General features: G+C 41.6%; 1 protein-coding gene across 1 annotated transcript in view; it reads right to left on the reverse strand.

Annotated features, from left to right (window-relative positions):
- The window catches only part of ADAMTS12 (ADAM metallopeptidase with thrombospondin type 1 motif 12), a 381,409-nt gene that overhangs the window by 31,437 nt on the left and 324,155 nt on the right, over positions 1–25,817 (reverse strand). The window contains exons 19-20 of the mRNA XM_054489129.2: positions 14,938–16,059; positions 6,042–6,194 (exon numbers count right to left, since the gene is read on the reverse strand). Of these exons, the coding sequence (XP_054345104.1) occupies positions 6,042–6,194; positions 14,938–16,059 (1,275 nt within the window). The remainder of the gene's footprint in view (positions 1–6,041; positions 6,195–14,937; positions 16,060–25,817) is intronic.

Raw genomic sequence — 25,817 nt, forward strand, 5'->3', positions numbered from 1 at the left:
AATAAATCAAGATCTGCTAGACTTAGCTATGAAAAGAGCAATATTCATTCTAACAGAAGTGATAAAGGGGTTGTCAAATCAGCAGTTGCCAAAACTTCAGAAGAAACAGACAAAATATCAGTGAGGAAGTGTGCGGAGTTGTGCAGATGATGCATGGTTTTGCTGTCAAACCCAGCTGAGGATTTTTCAAGCTCATTATTATCTCTTACTACATTTCTTCCATCAGAAGAATCACTTTTTCTCCCATATGATTTTTTTTTTTAAGATGGGGTCTCACTCTGCTGCCCAGCCTGGAATGCAGTGGCGGAATCTTGGCTCACTGCGACCTTTGCCTCTTGGGCTCAAGTGATCCTCCCACCTCAGCCTCCTGAGTAGCTGGGACTACAGGCATGCGCTGTACCAAGCCGGGCTAATTTTTTTTGTATTTTCAGTGGAGACGGGGTTTTGCCATATTGCCCAGGCTGGTCTTGAACTGCTGAGGTCAAGTGATTGCCTGCCTTGGCCTCCCAAAGTGCTGGGATTATAGGCATGAGCCACTGCGCCCAGCCTCCCCCATACAAATTTTAACATTCTGAAACTGGCATGTGTCCTACAACTGATGTACATATTAATTGTGTAGTGTTTCATTTCTTTCTGAAAAGCTGTAATTAAAATGACATAATCCCCCAGGTGATGGTTTCTTAGAATTGAGACTATTCAATATTAGTTTTGTGATCAAGTATATATTGGTGATATAAATACTCTAAGCCCTAGTTTCCTTAGTGGAAATTATAAAGTCCTGTATTATGGTAAAAATAAAATGTTTATCCAAAGCTTCCATGCAATGTCAGACACATGGCAGTACTAGCACCCACGGTAGGTCAAGTCCTCCAGAGTTAAGGAACAGTTTGAGCACCCTGACTGTGTAGTACTGGGGAGTGAACACCTTCTCAGGCCAGTTTCTCCATTGGCAGGGCTTACTTCACTAACCTGTCCACAGGCGTCCTGCCCCAAGTCCAGGAAGCGAGAGATTAGTCAATGTCCAATAGCCAGCCTTAACTTTACCTAGAGCTTGACGTTTGTCCAGGGCCTTGTTTGAATGGCCTTTTATCATGAACAGAGTTCATTGCACACATTTTCTCTTTTGATCCTTACAACAACTCTACAAAGTAAGTAGAGGCAATATCATCCACTTCATTTCAGGGGTGAGAAAACTAAAGCTCCTAAGTAGTTAGGTGAATGGCCAGTGTCACATGCTGATTAGTGACAGAGTAGGTCATCATGCCAGATACATCTGATTCCAAGTCAAACCCCTCTGGGATTCAATACTGCAGAATTGCATTTTTCCAAGACTGCCTCTGGGAGAAACCTGAGGATGACAACCTTGATTTTGTTTCAGACAGATTAATGCACGAAGAGGAGGAAAGCCACTGTGATAAACTACTTCCAGACACTGGAAAGGTAGAGATCTGAATGTCTCAGCCCTCTGTCACGTTGTAAGGAACGTGGCTGTGCTTTGGTGAAGGATAGGCTGAGGTAGGATGTTTACATCCTGTGTGACTCAGCAAGTTTAGAGTGCAGGTGTGTAACTGGACTTGTTATCACAGCCATGGAGCCATAACATGGGAAGGCCATCACTTGGCTCTAAGCCACTGTTGTCTGTAAAAGATATAACTGCCCTGTTTGACACTGTGTGGTCATGCTGCACCAAGAGAAAGAGAGAGAGTCAAAGCTGTCCATCTGCAAAGATGGACAGAGGGGAGCCAGGACACAGCTCGGCTCGCTCATGCCCAGAGAGAAAGAAAGAGTTAAGCTGCTGACCCTGAAAGCAAGAGAGAGCCAGCCATGCAGCTGTGTGTGGGAGCCAGACTGAGCAGCCCAGATGGGGCAGACAGTGTGAGAAAGCTGCTGATGAGAGTTGCTGCTGAATAAAATAATCTTTCACCAGCCTACGGCCCCTGAGTGTTCTTTCTGCTCATCCACCCACTCCCTTTGGACTGCAACATGACCTTTGGTGTAGTCATGAACCTGACATATGTATATGAGAATATGTTCACAGCAGTTCTATCAGGCTTCATCAAGAAGAATGGCATTAGAGAAATAGGCCAGTAAAACAATTGCAATCCAGACAGCAATCACAGTGGTACAAGTTCCCGGTGAGTAACCTGGATGCCTCAGGTATGACACCTGTGGGTTCAGGTGAGGCTGCACCATACCCTGTTATCCTATGAGAATTAAAGTGTTTCTGGATCTGGAGGAAAGATTGCTGGAATAATACAGAAAATTCTAGGAAAAATTAGAATTTTTCTTTCTGAGGAAGTATCTGTGAAAAGGCAAATGATCAATTTGGCAGAATCTAAACTCTCTGGATATTTAAAGGCAAAACCAGGGATCCTCTTTCCTGCTCTAGATTTTGGAGGTCTGCCACAAAGAGAGCATAAAAGGCCTATCAGAATTAGTGAAGCTGAGAGGGAAGGCCTTCAAATCTTTCCTAGCACATGATTTGGACTTTAGACATCCATATGAAAAAGGGGTCTCCAACTACTTGAAGCTGAGGCAGGAGTATTGTTTGAGCCCAGGAGGTTGAGGCTGGAGTGAGCTGTGAATGGGCCACTGCACTCCAGCTTAGGTGACAAAGTGAGACCCCATCTCAAAAAAAAATTAATTAGAAAAAGGGCTCTCAATAATCAAGATTTAAGATAAAATTTAAGTTAATATCTCTAGAAAAGACAAGCCATGTACGCCAGGGGTCCCCAATCCCCAGTCTGTTATATCTCAGCCTGTTAGGAACCAGGCTGCACAGCAGGAGGTGAGCATCCGGCGAGCAAGCAAAGCTTTATCTGTATTTACAGCTGCTCCCCATTGCTCACATTACTGCCTGAACTTGACCTCCTGTCAGATCAGCAGCAGCATTAGATTATCATAGGAATGCAAACCCTATTGTGAACTGTGCATGCAAGGGATCTAGGTTGCACACTCCTTATGAAAATCTAATGCCTGATGATCTGTCACTGTCTCCCATCACCCCTAGATGGGACCATCTAGTTGCAGGAAAACAAGCTTAGGGCTCTCACTGATTCTACATTATGGTGAGTTGTATAATTATTTCATTATATATTACAGTGTAATAATAATAGAAATAAAGTGCACAATAAATGCAATGTGTTTGAATCATCCCAAAACCATTCTCCCAGTCCATGGAAAAAGAATTTTGTAGAGATTACAAAACTGATCTCTAGTGCCAAAAAGGTTAGGGACTGCTGATGTATGCAATACCCATAATAGTAGTCAGAAAAAAAAAAATCATGGCAACTGACCATCAGTAGTTAAATAGTGTCTTTGATATAAGCTTTATCTGTTATCTAATAAGAGACACTTTCTTTACTGGTAGGAATAGAGTAATTTTGAGGATTACATTTTAGATATAGTAGTTACCTCATTCTAGCTGAATTTGATGATGTGTCAGAAATAACTCCTACAAAACCACTCAGGGCACTGCAGAGATTAATCAATATATCTGCAACCCTATAGGCCATGAGAGAGAGAGAGAGAGAGAGAGAGAGAGGCATGAGAGAGACCCTATAGGCCAGGCAAGGAGTCAAGCCAGGCTTTCTAGGGAGGCCAGACTCCAGAGATGAGCTTGCTAATCTCTCATCCAGGGTTTGCACTGGCTAGACTCCCTCAGGCTGGAGCTGACCTTTTCAAAACACAAGCTATTTCACACATCTTTCCTTTTCATGAGTCATGTAATTTCCAACAAAATGATTATTCCCAGTGAGGGGAAAGTGGAACTTTAGGACTTGGTCAACATTTGGCAAGCTCAGGGATATGAGATGTTTCTTGAGATTTCTCTGGATATGGAAGAGAAGTTGTAGCCAAACTTTCAGTCCTTTTTGGATCCTGAGTTTGTTATGAGTTGGAAGAGAAATAAAAAAGACCAGTATCGATTCTTGAAAGAAAAATTATATAGAAAGAGAAAGAAGGTGGTAATTTTCTCAAGGAGTAGCCTCACAACCCCTCTCTTCCAAAGACCAGAGCCTTGCTTTGGGAAAGGGTCCTAAAGACCGACCATCAGACAGTAGCATCCCATGTTCCTGTCTGATGGTAAGTCTGCCAGGAGAGCTAGAGGCAGAAATGCCCAGTGCAACACCTCTGGGTCCTGTTTGTCTGGGGACATGAGCTCTTCACTAGATGAAGAAACAAATGTCTAGAGGTGACATCAGCTTTCCTAAACCTCTTGGGTAGCTCTTTCTTTTCCTTTCTCCCCTATCTCAGCTATCAAGAGGAACCAGCTCCCTGGAGAGAAGACAGGGGCCTACCAGGCTTCCTAGGGTTGATCATGTATGGCAAACAGGTATATCCACAGCTCACACCTGTGTACTCCCTACCTGCCAACTGGCCCTCAATCTCACCGCTGACCAATGTCTTATAGCCTTGAATTATCCCCCAAGAGCTGGCTAAGCCCTAGTCCAGCGTGACAAGCAGATCAGGCCTAGTTAGTGTCTCAAAGCACCAAGGCTAACTAATCTGAAAACATGATACATTCTTTTCACAAGAACTATGGAGACAGCACAGCAAAATGAGTAATCACAGTAAGATTAGCAAAGATGGTAAATTGCACTTTAAAAAGATCAGTATGGCTGGGTGTGGTGGCTCACGCCTGCAATCTCAGCACTTTGGAAGGCCAAGGCAGGTGGATCACTTGAGGTCAGGAGTTCGAGACCAGCCTGGCCAACATGGTGAAACCCCATCTCTACTAAAAATACAAAAATCAGCCTGGCATGGTGGTGGGTGCCTGTAATCCCAGCTACTCGGGAGGCTAAGGCACGAGAATCACTTGAACCCAGGAGGCAGAGCTTGCAGTGGGCCAAGATCACGCCATTGCATTTCAGCCTGGGTGACAAAGCGAGACTCCATCTCAAAAAAATAAAAATAAACAAGAAGATCAGTGCAGGGAGTATGCTTTTAAAGACCAAATTATTCTTTATATCTCAGCTTTCGTTTCATTTTGGGTCTGAAAGATTAAACCATATATTTGCTTTGTAAAGCACAGGTGATTCATGATTTAGTTATATATGTGATAATATAGGATTATTCATTAAAATGCTACATTGAAGTAATATAGAAATAGCATTGCATGCTGGAGAAGCAATTAATAACCCAAACTTAACTTTTCTGGTTTATCTTGTAAGAGAAAGGGCAGGTGGGTTACCACGTGTGGGTTAATAAAAACTCTGTACTTCTAAGACTTTTGTGTAACTTGAAGTAGGCCTATGGTAATGCCCATGATTTGCTCATCCCTGATTTTATAAGAGGTAAAAGGGGAGCAGAAAGGTAGAAAAAAAAAAACACTGTTGGTGGGACTGTAAACTAGTTCAACCATTGTGGAAGTCAGTGTGGCGATTCCTCAGGGATCTAGAACTAGAAATACCATTTGACCCAGGCATCCCATTACTGGGTATATACCCAAAGGAATATAAATCATGCTGCTATAAAGACACATGCACATGTATGTTTATTGCAGCACTATTCACAATAGCAAAGACTTGGAACCAACACAAATGTCCAGCAATGATAGACTGGATTAAGAAAATGTGGCACATATACACCATGGAATACTATGCAGCCATAAAAAAGGATGAGTTCATGTCCTTTGTAGGGACATGGATGAAGCTGGAAACCATCATTCTCAGCAAACTATCGCAAGGACAAAAAACCAAACACCGCATGTTCTCACTCATAGGTGGGAATTAAACAAGGAGAACATTTGGACACAGGAAGGGGAACATCACACACTGGGGCCTGTTGTAGGGTTGGGGGACGGGGGAGGGATAGCATTAGGAGATATACCTAATGTAAATGATGAGTTAATGGGTGCAGCACACCAACATGGCACAGGTATACATATGTAACAAACCTGCACGTTATGCACATGTACCCTAGAACTTAAAGTATAATAAAAAAAGAAAAAAATGACTTTAGCAAGTGCTTATGTAAGATTCCCTTTCCAACCCATCCCAACCTTCTCTACCTCTAAGACTCTGCCAAGCCTGATAAGTTACCTTGCTCCAGTTTCCCACTTTCCAGCCAGCACAGGGACGGAGGTGGCATCTTTTTGCAGGGTCAGGTCTCTGGATGGCCGCGCAGTCAGAATCCATCTGGGTGCTGCACTCCACCCTTCTCCAGTAGGCCCCCAGGCCACATGTGGTGGAGCACTGTGGCAGGGAAGGAGAGAGATGACAGAGGCTGAGTGTCACCTTCCCACACATGCCCCATCACTGGGATCCTGGAGTCAGTTCTCAGTCCCATTTGCTCACTAACATTGCCCATAGAGCTTTTTAAAAATTACCAACACTTGGGGCACCCCACTTACACAAATTAATCTGAATCTCTTGGGGTAGGACCCAGGGATGCTCAGTATTAAAAATAATTCCCCAGCTTATTTTAACAAACAGCCACGGTTGAGAAACCCTGATTTGCATGTAGAAGGAAAATTCAATGCAAATGGAAATTTGCTTCCCTTTAAAACTTATCCTGGCAGGCCAGGTGCAGTGGCTCATGCCTTTAATCCCAACACTATGGGAGGCTGAGGCAGGAGGATCCTTTGAGCCCAGGAGTTTGAGATCACCTGGGCAACATAGGGAGCACCCATCTCTAAAGAAATTTAAAAATTAGCCAGGTGTGGTGGTGTGTACTTGCACTCCCAGCTACTTAGGAGGCTGAGTTGCTGGGACTGCTTGAATCTGGGAATTTGAAGCTGCAGTGAGCTATGATTGCACCAATGCACTCCAGCCTAGGTGCCAGGGTGAGATCCTGTCTCAAAAGAAAAAAAATTAATTATCCTGGCATGATTGCCCAGGGGGCTGCAGGCAAGCTGCCACATTTCCTACCAACGCTGTTCGGAGTGGATGTCAGGTCCAGGTGTCTGCCCCTTGCCTCTCCTCTCTAACACTGAATGATACTATCTCAGTTATTTCTCTCCATGACAAACCTGAGTTGTAGACTGGTATCATTATGGTGTAGATGAAGAAACAGGCTTTGAGAGCTGACCTGCCCAAAGGGTTTTCTGTCTCTAAAACCCAGGACAATATTTGTTACAGTAGTGCTCCTCAAACTTTAGGGACCATATGAATCACCTGGGGACCTTGCTAAATGCAGATTCTGATTCAGTAGGTCTGGGAAGGGGAGGCGATTGTGCCTTTTAGCAAGCTCCCAGGTGCTGTCAATGCTGCTGGTCCTCAGATCACACTCGGAGTTAGAAAGATGTTACAGCATGATGCTTTTCATCCCTCGATCCACTGGTGGTGAAGAACTCAGTTGCCTTTTGCCACACATACAGCTCATTCCCCTCAAAGTGTTTTTGTTTGTTTATAATTCTTAAATATCTCAGGTTTAGCAGGGGGTCACTTTGAAAACCATGCAAATGTCCATCACAAAATTTGTTCCCTTTTATGTGCCTGATTCTTTCCTGTAACTGATTTTTCTTGCATCCCTTCTCCCCTGCTCATCCTCATTAAATGGGGCTGTTTCTGGATGAGCAAAACAGAGTGCTGAACTAAAAAAAAAAAAGACAGGGTGGAAGTTCCATCTATGACATGCTTGAAGGTTTCTTTTGATAGGCTGTAAATAAAGATCAGACTTAAGTTTCTCTTGCTGTAATTTCACTCTCCATATAATTTTTTTTTTCTTTTTTTTTGAGATGGAGTCTCACCCTGTAGCCCAGGCTGGAGTGTGGTGGCATGTTCTCAGCTCACTGCAACCTCTGCCTCCCAAGTTCAAGCAATTCTCCCGCCCCAGCCTCCCAAGTAGCTGGAATTAACATGTGTGTGCCACCACACCTAGCTAACTTTTGTATTTTTAGTAGAGACAGGGTTTCACCATATTGACCAGGCTGGTCTCAAACTCCTGACCTCAGGTGATCCGCCCTCCTTGGCCTCCCAAAGTGCTGGGATTACAGGCATGAGCCACCGCGCCCGGCCTTCACTCTCCATATAATTTTATATTTCATTTTGTGCACGTTCTTGTGTTATAACACATATATAATATGAGTTCTTAGGTAGATAATCTGTAGATCACAGAAAGAGAAAAGTAGAAATTATTTTCTACTACATCATCATCTTTTCCAAGTGGGTCATTTATAGAGGTAATATATTCTCCTCCTTAAAATTCTTCAGGATTTGTTTCTTTTGTTAAGTTCCTAGCACTTTCTCCTTTGTATCATATTATTATCTAGGTAATAGACATAACAGCTGAAGTACTATAGATTGATTGCACTAATGGCCTGCATCGTTCATACTTCCCTAAACCCATGCTCTTTGCAAGGGGACTTTGCAGCTTCTGTCATCCAGAGGTGGAATTTTTTTCTCCAGCTCTTGAATCAGGGCTGTTCTTATGACTTGCCTTGGCCAACATAATGCAGTGAATGATGCTGTTCCAGTTCTCAAGAGTTGGTGCTTTCCATTCTTGCTCTTGGACCCCTGCCTCTGCTATGAAAGTAAACCTGGGCTGGCCTGCTGGAGGACGAGGGCTCATTACACCTAGTGACCCTGTGGCGACTGACTAACCAAGTCAAAGGTCAGTATCTAGGTGTTCAGAACCAGAACTGATGCTGGGGGTCACATCAGCACCATATGAACACTGCTCTGAAATGCTGTGGAAAATTATGCTATCACTTCCATTTTACACGACCACACAGTTTACAGTTAACTGACTGGCCCAAGGGATCTGACTGAATGATGGGGCAATTCAATGAGAGGTGAGTCTCTATCAAAATAAGAGCCATACCCACGCACACTGCATAGCACTGAAGTTCTCTGTTTTGTAAATATGGATCAGAGCAAACACTTACTGAGTACTTCCTATGTGCCCGACACTCTTCTGAGTACCTTACATATAGTTATTCCTTTTATCTCCTAAGTCATATAAGTTGGACATTATCATCATCCCCATTTCATAGATGAGGGAAATGAGATAGAGTGAGGATGTACAGCTGGTAATTTACTGAGTCAGGACTAAACCCCAGAAAGTCTGGCTTCAAGGTTTATACCTACTTACAGTGTTAGCTCAGCTTTTATATCAATTACTTAATATTTGAAAACACAATGAAAGGAATGTGCTGTGTCCAATGGGGCTGTGGACAGCCTCCCACAGGCCAGAAGGCGGGAGGACATTGCAAGAGCGATTTCAGATCACACCCAAGGAACATTAGAAATCACTTCCTGTTTTAGGGATCAGGAAAAGCTTTGTGCAAGATCAGACTCAAAGCTTGATCCTGAACAGGTAGGATTTAAAAGGGCAGAGGAGAAGGGGAAGGAAATTCCAGGGAGAGGAACCAGCATGAATAGAGACATCAGACTGGGAGAGGCAGGAGGTTTAAAGCAACTGAGTTGTTGAATCTTAGCATGGAGGAAGAAAAGTAGGAGGCAGTATGTTTTGAAAGCTTGATTATGTAAGCCTGGGAAGGCTGTTGGATATTGGGTTACAGTAGATTTTATCTGAATAAGTGTGAAATGAGGAAATATCAAAGACTTATGACCAGGAGTTTGGAATGATTAGAATAGCTTTTTGGAGGATGAATTTGGCAGTCTCATGTCTTGTGCAACAGGGTGTGGAAAAGTTAGGAGAAGGGAGAGGCTGGAGGTGTACAGACCAGCAAGGATGCAAGGGCAGGTGTTCTAAGCAGGAGTGGTAACCCAGGTCCTTCACTCTCATCTATTGGGCACCATTGGCATTTGGGACTCAACAATTCTTCCTTATAAGGGACTTTCCTGAATGTCATGGGACTTTTATCATTCATGCCTTTCAGACATTAAATGCTAGTTGCAGCCCCTTCCCCACATTGTTGTAACAAACAAAAACATCCTCCTTCATCTGTAAATTCCTCCTACCATCAGATTAGAAACCACTGGGCCTTAGACTAACAGAGGACATAAAGAGGAGAGGACAGGAATGATGAGGTGACACTGACTTGAAAAACTATTACAATCTTTTTCTTTTTTGTAGGACAGAGGCAAATTGATATCAATGGTGATTCTACGGGCTCTAAGATGTGGTGATTGGGAGATAAGTGACTCATTATGGAGAGAGGCAATCCCAAATAAATAGCTTCAGGAATAAGCAGAAATAAAAATCAGGGACAGTGAGGAACTCAAAGCTCAGAGTTTTCATTCTGAACCCTGACCCTCCCTGATATTTATTATTATTATATATTGTTTTGAGACAGGGTGTCACTCTGTCACCCAGGCTGGAGTGCAGTGGCTCGAATTTGGCTTACTGCAACCTCTGCCTCCCAGATTCAAGTGTTTCTCATGCTTCAGGCTCCCGAGTAGCTGGGACTACAGGCATGCGCCACCATGCCTAATTTTTATATTTTTTTTGTAGAAAGTGTTTTGCCATGTTGGCCAGACTGGTCTCGAACTCCTGACCTCAAGTGATCCACCTGCCTCAGCCTCCCAGAGTGCTGGGATTACAGGCGTGAGCCACTGCGCTGGCCTTCAGTTCTATTTATTAAACATTTTCTCTCAAAACATGCACAAAGGGAGCAGGCACCAGGCCCTGTCACAAGGGGGGACTCTTGCCAAATGCGGAGCTCTATTCTGGTAATAGTCCTTACAGCTTTGAAAACTCTAGAATCTGAGCCAATATTCTTTTTCCAGCCAAACTGCCAGGAATTAATAGCCGTTAATCGTTCCACCACTGTTGCCAGTTTTTTTTTTTTTTTTTGGTGAGCTATAATGTATTCAATAAGACTGTTTATTTCTGTCAAAGTCAAATAATGACGTTTGAGATAGAATTAATTCTTTATATCTTGATTTACTATAATCAAAACGTGTTAATTAACATTTGAGCTCAAACAGTAATCATAATTGATGCGTACTTCATTTTGGTTTAATTTGCATGGATATAGTAATGTCTCATTAAATCAATTAACATTTATCAATTAATTAACATGTATTAAATATTCTCAAGACAAAATAATTAAAACACATTTAAATTCCATAATTCCACAACTGCTCTGGGTTTTCGTGATGAATGAAAAGTTAAGAGGATGGGGAAAAAAAAACGAATATCTGGGTCATCATACAACCATTTTGTTTTTAGAGACAATTTCAGTTCATAGGAGTACCACCCAGCAGACAACGAAAATTCAAATTAAATAGCTGATTCAAATTGAATAGTCAATGACAATCAGTTCAAATGGAATAGCCAAAACCCAAATTGAATAGTGGTTCATGCCAATAATCCCAGCACTTTGGGAGGCTGAGGCAGAATTTTTCTTGAGGCCAGGAGTTCCAGACTAGCCTGGTCAACACAGCAAGACTCCCATCTCTGCAAAAAATAATAAAAAAATTATCTAGGTGCAGTGGTTGGCACCTGTTCCTATCTACTCGGGAGACTTAGGTGGGAAGACTGCTTGAGCTCAGGAGTTCAGGATTGCAGTGAGCTATCATCAAACCACTGTGCTCCAACCTGGGTGACAGAGTGAGACCCTGTCTCAAAAAAAGTCAATGAGTCAGTGACAGACTCCTTCTCTTCTTCTCTCTCTTCTTCATTCCCCATATCCAATTATTTACAAACCCTGATTGTAAGTTCAAATATATATTAGATATATTTTCCCCTCTTCATCCTGAACATTCTTCTTATAGTTCTCATGCCTCATCTGGACTATTGCAATAACCTCCCAATAGGTCAAAATCCTCATTGCTTCAGAATAGGCTACCTACAGTCAGTGGCAGAGAGTGCTAGATATTCACACAATCCTTTTTCTTCTTCTGGGCACATAATTGGGTTGCATTTCCCAGCTTCCTTGAGTTTGGTTTGGCAATGAGACCTAGTTCTAGACAATGGAATGTAGGCAGAAGTGATTTGTCCCACTTCAAGGCTTGGAGCATACAACCTCCTGCAGGAGTGCCTCTATGCCCTTTTCCCTTTCTGATTGACTGGGATGGTGATCCCAGGGCAAATTTGATGATGGGAAGGTGGTAGAGCCATTGTTAGCCTGGGTTCCCAAATGACTGCACCATCCTCTACCATCAGCACTGCAGACTGGAATCACCTTGTATTGCCATGTGACTGAGAAATCAACACCTCTTCTGGTGAGACATTACTTGTTGGGCTTTATTTGTTACAGAAGCCTAGCCTTCCTAATGTGTGTGAGTGTAGGCAAGTATGATTTCTAATTACATAGGCATACGCACACATGCCATTCATATTTTAATGGTTCTGATATCAATTCTACACATATGCCTTTTATCGCCTACTCTTTCATATTCTGTTTGACCTAGGCTGTCTTATTCTCATGGCCCAGTGTCATTAATTGTAGGTGCTTTCAGACCTTATCGCCATTAACTAAATATCAAAATAGAAATTAATTAGTAGCCTCCACTTCTACCACTTGTTTTCTTTGTTTTTCAATCCACAGAAGCCACACACTGTCTAAACTGTGTCGACTGAAGGAAGACAGTGGGCCTGCTTATCTGCCCTTTAGAGATACCATGATTTAGGAAGAAAATATGTATCTTGAGAGTGCTGTTTGAAACGTACTGGCAGGTGCCTTTCCCCAATGTTCCCTCCGCATTCTGTAGGGAATGCTGAAGCACAAGTAGCCGGACTGCCTTCAGGGGAATCCGAACACTATCACTTCAAAAACACCTAAACAGATCCATTTTGTTTCAAAACATCTAGCCTGGACCCACTGTGGTAATAGAGGGACAATTTGCCCCTGTGAACTCAAAGTAACCATGAATGGCCTCAATGTTATTTTAAAGAACTTTCTTGTGAACTATGTCATTTTCTCATCTGTCTACCCAAGGTCACCACATAACTTGCATTATTTTCACATGTAATATGACCAAAGAAGAAACAAATAAAATCAAAGACATGGAGGATGGTAATATTTTCTGATTTGCAGAGCCAGGGGTCATGGGTTCTGAAGTCCATCTATCTGAGTTCAAATCCCTGTAGCTCACAGGTATGTACGATTCTGGCTAGCTACTTAAATTCTCTCAGCTTCGGTTTCCATGCCTCTACAATAGGGAAAATACTACCAATCTCCTGGGACTGTGGTAAGGATTAAATGAGAGAACTTATGCTCATTAGCATAAAATCATGCTTATAAAGCCTGATGCATGCTTAGGAAAGAAACTGATTAGGAAAGAAACAGGACTAAAATGTCAGGAGTCACGAGACCCATTCATCTCCTTCCTTCAACAAATTGGCTTACTGTAAGCATGAAAATCTTTTCTACCTCTGAAGCTGAATTCTTTACCTCTAAATGGAGATGATAAGATGAAGGAAATGTGATAACTCATTTTAGAAATCAAACATAAATCAAAGTGAAAACATAGCTCAAATGCAAGCAATTATAGTATTTGATGCAAGAAATTTTGGAGGTGGTTTGAATTTACCTATTTATTGCTTGTAGTCAATTCCATGACAAATGATGTTGATTAATTTATATAAAAGAATTTTATATAGTTAAGTTGTCACTTGGTGCTAAAATCCACCAGAGAGATAGCAGATCAGAGTGGGAAGAGACAGAAGGTTCATCATCCAATTGCATCTTCAGAGAAATCAGTTAACTGTTACAAATCTCTTTTTCTATTTTTAAGTCAGTATCAGTGAGATACTTACCTACTCATCAGGACCATCAAAAGGAAAAAATAAGAGACTACCTGTGAAAGTGGTTTGTAAATTACATGCTTTATAAAGTGTTATACCTAAATTGTTATTTTTATATTAGCTGCTAATAGTTTACTTCCCTTTAACTGGGGAGATGAGTCATGAAATGTCATAAAAATGCTGAATGATTTGAACATGTGATTACTTTGCCACAAAGTCCTCTTTTGCATTGTTACATTATATTAACAAGTTTGTATACTACACATTCAGATTTCAAATAGGTGAGAAATGATTTTGATGCTTCAAAGGATGTAATTAGTTCTAGAAATGGAAAGACAAATATCTAGCCGAATTTCTGGAGCATGAAAATAGGGGCTAGCATGATGTCATCATGCTTATTTTCTTCTTCCTCTATATTCTAATTCTTTCAATAAGCCAAAATGAATTTTTTAAATGCAAGTACTCAAACAAACCAAAAAGAAAAGAAAAAAAATCACTGATATGGCGAGCTATACAATTGTTTTAACAAGTTTTGTCTTAGGTTTCTATTCTATCTGTGATTATTTCACAATTTTAAACCAAGTCTCAAAACTAGGTTTTTGATTGAAATGTGAATCAGGCCTTTTCAGTCATCCTTCATCATAGGATCATTGTAGTTTATAGCTGAAAGGGACATTAGAGATAATCTACACTTGCCTTATCATTCTGTAGGCAAAAAAAGGGCTCAGAAAGATAGATGAATTCGCCATAATCACACAGCCGACTGCCCAGGCTTCCTGACTTAGTTCAGGGTACTTTTCACTATATCTCACTGCATTTGTTCTCCTTCCCTGTATATAAATTTTTAGCTTCCCTTTCCAATGACATTTTAAGTCAACCACCAAACAGTGGGCACTTCAACATAGACCACCCAGGGGTCTTCACTGGTCAGTTTACCTTTCTCTGTCTTGTATCCCTGATCTCAAAACAGGTTTATTAAGGATGGGTACTGCATAATGATTTCAAAGGGGTGCACAGACATCATTCTGTGTGATATACACAACATCGCTATGAAATGTACAAGGCAGGAACTCTCATTTGGTTGGAGCAGGTAGAGTCAGATTAAAAGCTAGACAATATATCTATAAAACTTCACAAGTTATATAATTTACATAATTTTTTTTTCCATTTAAAGAGTTGGGGGGTAAGGAGGGAGGGGAGGGCATGGGTCTGATTGCTTCCTTTTGTTTTCACAGTAGAATATATTTTAATGCAAACTCATTTTGAAATTTTCACATGAATTTAACACTCCTAGCTTTTTTCCATGTAAAACCAGGCCTGGGGTAGGAAATGTCTTACCTCGCTCCAGTTTCCGATGATCCAGTGTGCAGAGCCATGGCCGTTTGTGAGCTGCTTGTAATTGGAGGCATTTAGCAAAAAGCCCTCAGCAATCAGACTTGTTGCATCCTCCTCAGTCAGGACTGGTTCAGAACTTTTTGTTTGATTAATGCTGTTTGGAAGTTTCAGGTGGTTGTGGTTTGCCGTCTTTCCTGAGGGTTCTGGCTGGTGGTCTCCTCCCAGAGGGAGTAGAGTGTTGGCTGGCTTTTCAGTAACCATCCCCTCAACTCTGGGTGTCCCAGTTTTGGGAGTACTGGGCCTTTGGCTGGGGAGCAGTCCTTCCATTACTGTGCTGAAGGGTGGCCATGGGGACTCCCTGCTGAGATACGGTGTTAGTGGAGGTGCAAGTGGCATTTCTGTACTTTCCACTGGAGCGTCATTTCCAGGTACTCTGATCTTGGTCCACATTACAGGATTGCTTTCATCTTTGTCCTCAGGCTGTTCTCTGTCTTCCCCTGAGCCACTGTGAATCTCCACTTCTGGACCTTTGGTCAAGGTATTGTAAAATGGAGTCACAGGCCAAGTGATAGGGTTGCGGGAAGATGACAAGCCAGAACCACTTCTTGTTGTAGCTACAAGGCCTCCCTCCGAGGTAGGACCAGTATCTGAACTGGAAACATTTTCCTCACTTGGCTGAATGCTCAAGGATTGGGAAGTGAGGATGGGCTGGGAAGTGCTTCCAGTGGAAATGAGATAGGGAGAGCTCAGCTCAGGTTGGGTTGAGCTATCTTGCCACTGTTTCCCACCCAGGTCTCCTTCTTTGGAGGCTGTGGTAGGACCAGGGCTGCTGATTGCTGGAGTGCTTGCGCTCACAGACTCAGGCCCTGTGGGTGTGGTCAGCATTCTGGGCCTGGATGTAGGTAGAGGGACAGGCTTTAGGGGGTCCTGATCAGGTGTTGGTGGGTTTTTTCCATTGGAAGTAGTGCCTTTGTTGGGTTTCAGAACTCTCCGGCTAGAAGGGCATTGCTGGAGGCCACACAGAGCTCGGCTGTTGGGTTTCCTTGTCACATCGCAAGGTTCATCATGGTTCTTGGCACATGTGACACTGCGAATCCGCACTCCACCACCACAGGAAACAGAACACTAGAAGAGAGAAACAGCTGTTAGCCTGGTGAGAGAAGATGCTTTTGTTCTCATGGTCAGGTCTATAACAGATCAAAACAAGCCTGATGGAAACTGAACTATGCAACTAAAATTGTCTGCTATCTCTACATTTGGTTTCTGTGCTCTTTCAGTTTTCCATGGAAATATGTATCTCCTGGAGACCAGCTGGGACTCAGTCTCAACCATTTATTCTTCACAAACTGAAAATATAAACCATGATGTAGGCAAACTGCAGTCCCTTTGGGCTGTGAATCATGGATGGTGGGATCCACAATGAGTGCAATGGTTCACACAAGTTGACAAATCTTTTAAAGAGCTAGTAAGTCATATTGTCTCTTTTCTGGGATTGTGATTTTATTAAATTAATGTATAATGTGTGCATATTCTGGGATTGTGATTTTATTAAATTAATATATAATGTGTGCATATTCTGTGGAATATGAAATTCGGTATAAGGAATCTTTCCCTTTATATTTAGAAAGCAACTATCATAACTCACACATTTTTCCCAGGTACCTTAAGCTCCATTTTCATTTGCCTGTGGCAGATGAAATCAGATTAAAAGCTAGATAATCACCATACTCACACAGGTGCATAGATCCAAGACCTACTCTAAAATTTAAAGGTACATAGTTAATCAAAGGTAGGAAATAGCCTTTCTCAAGGAGTTAGGTCAATCCCTTAGCATGGCACTGAGGTATACATTGGGGTACTGGTAAGTGCCCCTCCCCAATGTTCCCTCCACATTCTGTATGCCATGCTGAAGCCCAAGCAGCTAGACTGCCTTTGGGGGAATCCTAACAGAACTGGCCTTCCTCAGGATACATGGTAAAGAATGTTCATTGCATCAATTTCAACATGTGAATGGCAGGTATGGAGTTGCTATAAAACACTAAATGTCTAAATATTTTGAAAAATCCATACTTTTACCAAATGGTTCCATTTTTAGCTTCTCCTTCCAATGGCATTTGAAGTCAACCACCAAATAGTTGGCACTTGAACACAGACCACCCAGGGGTCTTCACTGGTCATTTTACATTTCTTTGTCATGTATCCCTGACCTCAAAGCAGGTATCTTAAGGATGGGGACTGCATAATGATTTCAAAGGGCTGCGCAAACATTATTCTGTATGATACACATGACGTCCCTATGAGATGTACAAGGCAGGAACTGTTATTCTGCCTTCCACAAGTGAGGAACCTGAGACCCAGGGACTCACTTGAAAGGCAGCAAGTCAGTCATAGAATAAGCATTAGATTTATTTTTACCCCCCATCCCCAAACCTAGTGCAACACACTGTACAAGTAGCTGTCCATGGAGTTCACTCAGTGACTTTTGATTTATTAAAAGCTATCCAAAGGCAGGAACTGTTTTTCATTCGTAACGGAATTCCAGGATAGTTCTGAGGACACAGTGATCACCTTGTACATATTAATTAAGTGATTCTTTTACCTGGAAAAAAAATCAGGAATGGAAAAATTCTCACTCATGAGCTTCTGCATTTAGTTTAAGTTCCTTGCCTTCTCAAGTTCTATTTTCATTTTTCTCTAAGTAGGAACATAATATTGACATAGAAAACTTCTCTTTTATTTTGTTTCAATCAAACATAATCACTCACTGTTTTATAACAGCTCTGTGATATCAGCACTTTTGAAAAGCAGATGCTGTGAGCACAGGAGAATGTACAGCTGAAGGAGTGTCCAACTGTGGGTTTGGACCCAACCAGTGAAGCTGTGGATTTAAGATGTCCACAAAATATTAAAACAAGTCACTCCAAGATGGAACTTCCAGGTTTGTGTTGAAATAATAATAATAATAATTTGGGCGGAAATGATGCTTAAGGCACAATCATTTCCCACCAAAGTGGGGGCTACCAACTGCAAGTACCGGAGCCCAACAGGGAGGAAACAGTCTCTTCTGGCATGGTCCATGACTCACTTCTCCCTGGACCTGTAAAGGGAAGGCAGGAGGTATTTATCTTCCTGGTTTGCTGCACTGTTTCTTCCCTTCTTGTTTAGGAAGATACTCTGTGCTCCATCTATTTTAGTCATGCCGAGTCCCTCTCCATTTGTTACATTCTAATCTGAACTTCTTGGATTTTCAAATCCCCACTTTGTAAAATTTATCAGTTTTGTATGTGTGAACACATTTCCATGCTTGCTGCCTCAGGCAGGCTCAGTCTTGAGGCTGACTGATAACTGAGATCCCAGTTACTGCCAACTCTTCTCAGGCAGCAGGTGGCCCTCTTCTGGCTTTCCTTTCCATGAAGTATTAGACTAGATAGTAACATAATAGAAAACGCTTCTATTTTTCTTTTCTTTCTCTTCTTTCTCTTTTTCTTTTTGGTTTGTTTTGACTTAAAATGTTGCTAATATCTCTAAAGAAGTTACCTTCACTTGTACACTTTTACAAAAAAATTTTAAATGCAAAAGTATAGGGGCATATCCCCTCCACCTCCCCATTGAACTACAAAGTCAAAAAACTATAAAACCTCTGAGAAATAGCTTAAATTCCCTGATGTATCATATTAACTCCTTGTGTGATTCAGTGACTAAGTCAGCTTCCTCACCTGGAAACAGAGACAGCAGCACCTACCTTTGCAGGCTACTGTGTGGATTACCTTCAACAATAGGCTTAACAGAGGTGGCATAACATATGAAGACAATTAGTGATTGAAAGCTATTATGGTCACTGTTCTAATAATGATGCTGATAATAATAATAGTGATCATAACAAAAGGCTTGGGGTTCCCCAATTTCTACTGCCCTTGTGGGTGACACACAGAACTGTCTCATCAGGGAGGTGTGAAGTGAGCAGCTGTCTTGGTGAGGTAGGTGCAGGCACATGTCTACAAGATACTGTGGAGATCCACACATCCCCTACTGGTTTACTGCTGGATGTATTTGGATTCAGATCTCCTAGAGCTAACAGATGGATATGTGGTTTTCAAATTTACCAATAACAAAAACTAAGTAATCTTACTGATGGTGTGAATTTGCTCAACCTAAAAGAGTAAGGCAGGAGTAAAGAATAGCTACTGTATTAGTTTGTTTTCATGCTGCTATAAAGAAATACCAAGACAGGTAAATTTATAAAGGAAAGCGGTTTAATTGACTCACAGTTCTGCTTGGGTGGGGAGGCCTCAGGAAACTTACAATCATGGTGGAAGGGGAAGCAGACACGTCCTTCTTCACATGGCGGCAGGAGAGACAAGTGCAGAGTGAAGAGGGGGAAAGCCCCTTATAAAACCATCAGATCTCATGGGAACTCACTGTCACAACAACAGCACAGGGGAACTGCTCCCATGATCTAATCATTCCCCACGAGGTCCCTCCCTCAACACATGGGGATTACAATTTGGATTACCATTCAAGATGAGATTTGGGTGAGAACACAGAGCCAGACCATTTCGGCTACCTAGCTCGTTGCTGAGTTAAAATATATTAGATTTTAATATTTTAAAACAGAAGATGGTTCTTGAAGAGGAGTTCCAAAGTAGCAGCCTAATGGCTACATTTGGCCCACTGACATGTATTCTTTGGCCTGCTCAATCTTAAAACCCACCAACCTACCAACGAACCAACAAGCAAAACACAAAAACCAAAACAGTAGCTAACATTTTAAAAATTAGCAATTTTTTATTAATAAAATTGCTGATTTTTGACTTCTCTTGGAAAAGCTGATGATCTGCATCTATTGCTCTCATTCCCGAATAGCAACCCAAAACCTGATTAATGAAGACCTGGGGTGTGGGAGTTTATATGTCCCTCAGCGCACCAACCTTCCATCCACATCTACTTTCCTTAGCCAGCAGACATTGAACCTTCCAAATAACCCAGGATTGCCATTCCTTAGTTCTGGGGCACACTATGCCCAGCTGGACAGTATTAGCTGTCCACCAAGCATATTGGGCCTGAATACGAACTTGCCTTTTCTCCTAGTCGCTGCAGAACAGGCAGTGCTGCTTTGTATTCAGCTCCACGCTTCTTCCAGTACATCTCCAACTGTGTTTATCTCCTTAGGAGCTGTCAAGCCCTTCAGATGAGATAAATGCAGTACACGACACCACACTCCAAACCCATCTCAATTGGTAGTTTCAGAATTCTCTAAACCAACTTCAGCTATGATTATCGTATGCCCTTACCTTGTAATTTTGAACCCTGGACCAGGAAAGCAGCATGTCAACCTGTTAACCTGCTCTCTGGGAGTCATTTTGCCCTCACTTGTCACCATCCTGGATACAGGCCTCTTGTCGGGGAACCCACCGAGAAAGAGGTTTGCTGCCAAATTTATCAACTCCACCCACCTGTAGTCCACTGTGGGGGGTGAGGAGGCTCACAATTGGCACTGAGCTGTAGTGCTGAGAAATAGTTTATTCGAAAACACAGTCAGAGTTTATCAGAGCGTTTGGGCTAAAGGGCTGAGTAGAGAAACAGTGAATACTATGGGCATTAAAACATTTAATGCACAATCTCAGAAATTTATAAATGAATAATTAGATCTCATACAAACACCAGTTTGAAAGCAAGCTAAAACACGTAGGTATCTGTTTTGGGTTGAATTGTGTCCCTCTCAAAAAAGATATGTCAAAATCCCAATGCCCCCAACCTCAGAATTTGACCTTATTTGGAGAAAGGATCTTTAAAAAGGTAATCAAGTTACAATAAGGTCATTAGGGTGGGCCCTAATGGTATCCATATCAAAAGGGGAATCTGAACACAGAGATCACAGGCAGGTAGAACATCATGTGAAGATGAAGGCAGAGATTGGAGTGATGCATTTGCAAGCCAATGAGCACCAAAGATTGACATCAAACCACCAGAAGCTGGGGGAAAGGCACGAAACAATTCATCCTCCCAGATTTCAGAAGGAATTCACTTTGCCAGCACCTTGACCTTGGATTTGTAGCTTCTGCAGATGTGAGACAAAAATTCCTGTTGTTTAATCTGCTCAGTTTGTGATACTTCATTAGGGCAGCCCTCGGGAACTAAGACAGTAGTCTAGATAATTAAAAAAAATCAGACCTGATGAGGAAAATCAACATAGCTCTCAGCTGGTTTTCTGTGAGTAGTTGTTGCAAACAGAGGTGCCCATGTCCGTTCTCCAGGAACCCTGGCAGAGCACAGGCTACTGATGCCTGGGAAGAACTGAGATGTTGACGCTAATGACACTCTACACCAAAAGAGGCAGTGACAAGGTCAGAATATCAGGTGGCCAGCCCCACAGGAGTGCCTGGAACTGGGGAATCCAGAGAGTCATCGACTCTCAAAAATGTCTCTATCCCTCCATGTTGTCTTCCCTTGGGTGGCAGGGACTTCACATGAGTCTAGCTTTGCTTCCCACTTAGCAATAGACATAGCATTGCCATTTGCTGCCATGTCTTCTATCCCAAGAGCCAGAGAGCTCATTTGTGAACATCAGCATTCAGTCTATTTGGTCACTCTGCATTCCAACACCCCTGTGATGAGCTTTGTACTTTATCGATTCTCAGTACCTTGGCTAAGTGAATTTTTTTTGTGTGTTTTTGTCAGGCACAGGAAGGGTCAGTTAAAGATCTTCCTAGATTCTGTGTGTGTCTGCTTTTAAAGCCTCCACCCCAAGTCCCATCAAATATATTCAAATGCATTTCTTGTCTCAAGTGAAATGTAACTTTTGCTATAAAAAACATTTGAAATTATTTTTTCCATTCCAGTTTTAAAAAATGTTTATGGGTACATAGTAGGTATATATATTTATGGGGTACATGAGATGTTTTGATACAGGCATGCAATGTGAAATAAGCACATCATAGAGAATGGGGTATCCACCCCATCAGCTTTTATCCTTCTAGTTATAAACAATCTAATTATACTCTTTAAGTTATTTAAAAATGTGTAATTAAGTTATTATTGACTATAGTCACCTCATTGTGCTACCAAATAGTAGGTCTTATTCATTCTTTCTATTTTTTGTACCCATTAATCATCCCCACCTTCCCTGCAAACTCTCACTACTGTTTCTAGCCTCTAGTAACCATCCTTCTACTCTCTATGTTCAATTGTTTTGATTTTTAGAGCCCTAAAATAAGTGAGAATACGCAATGTTTCCCTTTCTGTGCCTGGCTTATATCACTTCACATAATGATCTCCAGTTTATCCACGTTATTGCAAATCACTGAATCTCATTCATTTCTATGGCTGAATAGTACTCCACCATGTATATGCACCACATTTTCTTTATCTAGTCATCTGTCGAGGGACACTTAGGTTGCTTCCAAATCTTGGCTATTACAAACAGTGCTGCAACAAACACAGAAGTGCAGATATCTCTTTGATAGACTGGTTTCCTTTCTTTTTGGTATATACCCAGCAGTGGGATTGCTGAATCACGTGGTAGCTTAACTTTTACGTTTTTCAGGAAACTCCTAACTGTTCTCCACAGTGGTTAAACTATTTACATTCCTACCAACAGTGTACGAGGGTTCCCTTTTCTCCACATCCTCACCAGCATTTGTTTTTGCCGTCTTTTGGATGTAAGCCATTTTAACTGGGATAAAAATGGTATCTCATTACAGTTTTGATTTGCATTTCTCTGGTGATCAATGATATTGAGCACCTTTTCATATGCCTGCTTGCCATTAATATGCCTTCTTTTGAGAAATGTCTATTGAAATCTTTTGTGAAAGGCTTTATTTTTTTCCTGCGTTTTTGAAGTTATTCACTGAGGGTAACATTTAATTTTGGGGAGGCTCTGATTTCTCAGCAATTGTTATGCATAGTCTGAAATTCCAACAGAATGAGAAAAGCCAGTCTACAAATAATTTCCAAACATAAAACATTTCTTATGAATACTAAGAGCTGTCATATTGCTACATTTTGCAGATATTTGAGATGCAGTATGGCAAAGTGTACATTCAGAGTAGACGCTGTGCTGCCTGCGTTCAAATCCTGGCTCCATGGTTTAGTGGTTATGTGACCTTGGACAAATTTTTAAATGTTTCTATGCCTCAGTTTCTTCACTTGTATTAATAAAATGGGGCTAAATAAGTCATGGTGAAGATTAAATGTGCTAATACCCATAAAAGTACTTAATAGATACATACATAATACATAGTAATAATACATATGAAATGCTTGGTATGTATTTGCTATTAATATGTAATTAAATATTGAGTTCTGATTTTGCAGGGTCCTTTTGTTTTTATAGAAGCAATGCATGAGGGTATTTTTCAGGTCTCAAATAGTTGTGCAGGCCCTTGAAAAATCTGTAGGCCTTAAGCACTGCACTTACAGTGTTTCGTGCATAAAATGAACGAGCTCCCTGAGCTCAAGGAGGGGATAGGTGAAAACTTAGGGGGCCACAGATCAGTTCCTTCAGCACATTTGGGTACAACTGATTGAATAAGGTTTGCAAAATCAGAGTAGCATGAAAAATAGACTTTGTCTTCTTGTCTGGTAATAATTTAGTGAACACTTACTTTTTATCAGGCACTACGCTAAGTGTTTGCATGAATTATCTTATTCAATTCTTACAATAATCTTATCTTTCTCAGTGACAACAGGCTAAGAGAGAATTAACACTGGCTCAAGGCCACACAATTAGAGACTGCCAGGGCTGGAAAACCTAGAAAAATTACCACCCATCATTGCTATTAGTCTAAATACTAGGAGAAATAACATGTTGGTTTATAATTGAGCAAACTGAGGTCCTATAAGGAAAAATCATTTTCCTAAGACTGTACAATATGCAATACAAGTTTATGCAATACAAGACCAGAACTAAGATGGTTCTCTGTGATCTCAGCCAGGACTCTTCCCACTTGCCTTTCTGCCAAGGATGCACTAATCAAACATTTATTAACTACATGGTGGTTATCCATGTGTCCATCCATCCATCCATCCATCCATCCATCCATCCATCCATCCATCCAAGGAAAAAGATGGCACAAGTTTTTACAAAGTATCTGACTAAACCATTGGAGTCATGATTAAAAATCTCATATAATTTTGGCAATTCATTTTAAAGCTCTCATTAGGGGTACGAGGAGTGTCTCTTGAAGAAGAGGTACCCTTCCATCTATCAGAAAGAAAGAATTATGGAACCCACTGGGCTGCCCTTGTTGCCCTGGTTGTCTGGATACACTGGGTTAAACTGAAAACTTCATCAAAATAACCCTATTATTCTCATGTTTAGCATGTTGCTCTCTGCTCCCACGCGTGGCTACAACTTCTAGTTCACCACTTCAATGTCTAGAGCCCTTTTATTATAAACTGCCTGAAATGCCTTTGGAAAGGAAAACTGTATAAACAAACACACACAGCCTGGCTTCTGGAGTGTCCTGTTTGCCACACATAGACATTTGAACCCAGGAAGCGACGCTCTAGGGGCTGTGCCCTTCACTACTAGACTGGCTGCCTCTCACAAGGCAAGTCCCTGAAATGGTGTATCTGGGAAGTAAGGGAGCCACAATAACTTTGATACCTGGTCTCTATTTACAATAAATAGAGTTCCCTTCTTTACCCTTTAAGTCCACAAAGTAGGGTGGGCAAAACCAGGATAAGATTCTTGGTAAAACCTGAGATTGGAGGTGAGAGCCAGGTATCTAGAACATAAGCTTAGAGAAAAGGGGCTGGTCACAGGGGGCAGGAAAGCCTGCCTGGGGCAGCAGGCTTTCTGATCCCTGCTGGGACAGGGATGAGTGTACCAACCTGGCATGGCTGAGCCCACTCTCCCCTCACTGCTTGAGTTGGTGGAGTGCTTTGATAGGGAAAGGAGCTCATGAATGTACTTCCTCTTTCTTCTCACTTAGGTCAGCCCAGAGAAGGCCATTTTACAGGAGTCTAGAAGGCTGTCAGTTCTTGGGCCTTTTGGATCAGTAACTTTACAGTTTTAGACCATCCAGGGTGATGAAAATGACAAATGCAGATGAAAATCACACAGTGCAGACCAAATGATGGCTGGAGCACTATCCTGCCTCAAATGATGTTGGTCTCCAGACAAAATCTAGATAATAAATACTGCCTGCCAAGAATCACTATGTCACCTCTCTTTAAAAAAAGTATCTCGGCATAGTTAGAATGTCAAAGACATTTCATCATACTCCAGCAAAGTTCACTAGGAGGTTATTAGTATGAGAGCAGATAGAAGAAAGGAAGACCCATTTGATGAATATTTTGATACTGATTTAACGAAAAGCACTTCCAATGACATCTTCTGAATGAGGGCATTGGCCCAGCCTTTCTGCTCAGCTCTGTCAAGCGGAAGCTAGAAACTGTCCATGTGTGGTCCATTGACTATGCAATGGCCTGCATATGGAATCACAGACCCAAGTGCTTCTTACATCATGCCAACTTTTTGGTCTCTTGTTCTCCAGTTAAGACAGGTTACTATGCTTCCCATAAACATGAACACATTAAGAAGAACTCCTCAGTCAAATCTGTAATTGCAGTCCTCTGAAAAAGCATTAAAATGTTGGCAATTAGTAAATTCTACATGACAAGAATTATTAACAGTTTTGGATGCGGCCAACACATTTTTGGTAAACAGATTTAATAGGCCAGTCACAATACTCCATTCAGCCTTATTTTGACAACACTGTAATTTACAGAAACCTGGGTTGTGATGGACTAATGAGGCAGGCCAGCCAAATGCTGTGATTATACTCCCCCAGGAATAGCAAAAAGAATGTATGGCTTATCACTGATGTGTGTACATACATCGGTGCGTGAATCAGTAATACACCCATATCTGTATGTAG

This window comes from Pongo pygmaeus, chromosome 4 (genome assembly GCF_028885625.2).
Source record: "Pongo pygmaeus isolate AG05252 chromosome 4, NHGRI_mPonPyg2-v2.0_pri, whole genome shotgun sequence".
In the NCBI taxonomy this organism is placed as follows: Eukaryota; Metazoa; Chordata; class Mammalia; order Primates; family Hominidae; genus Pongo; species Pongo pygmaeus.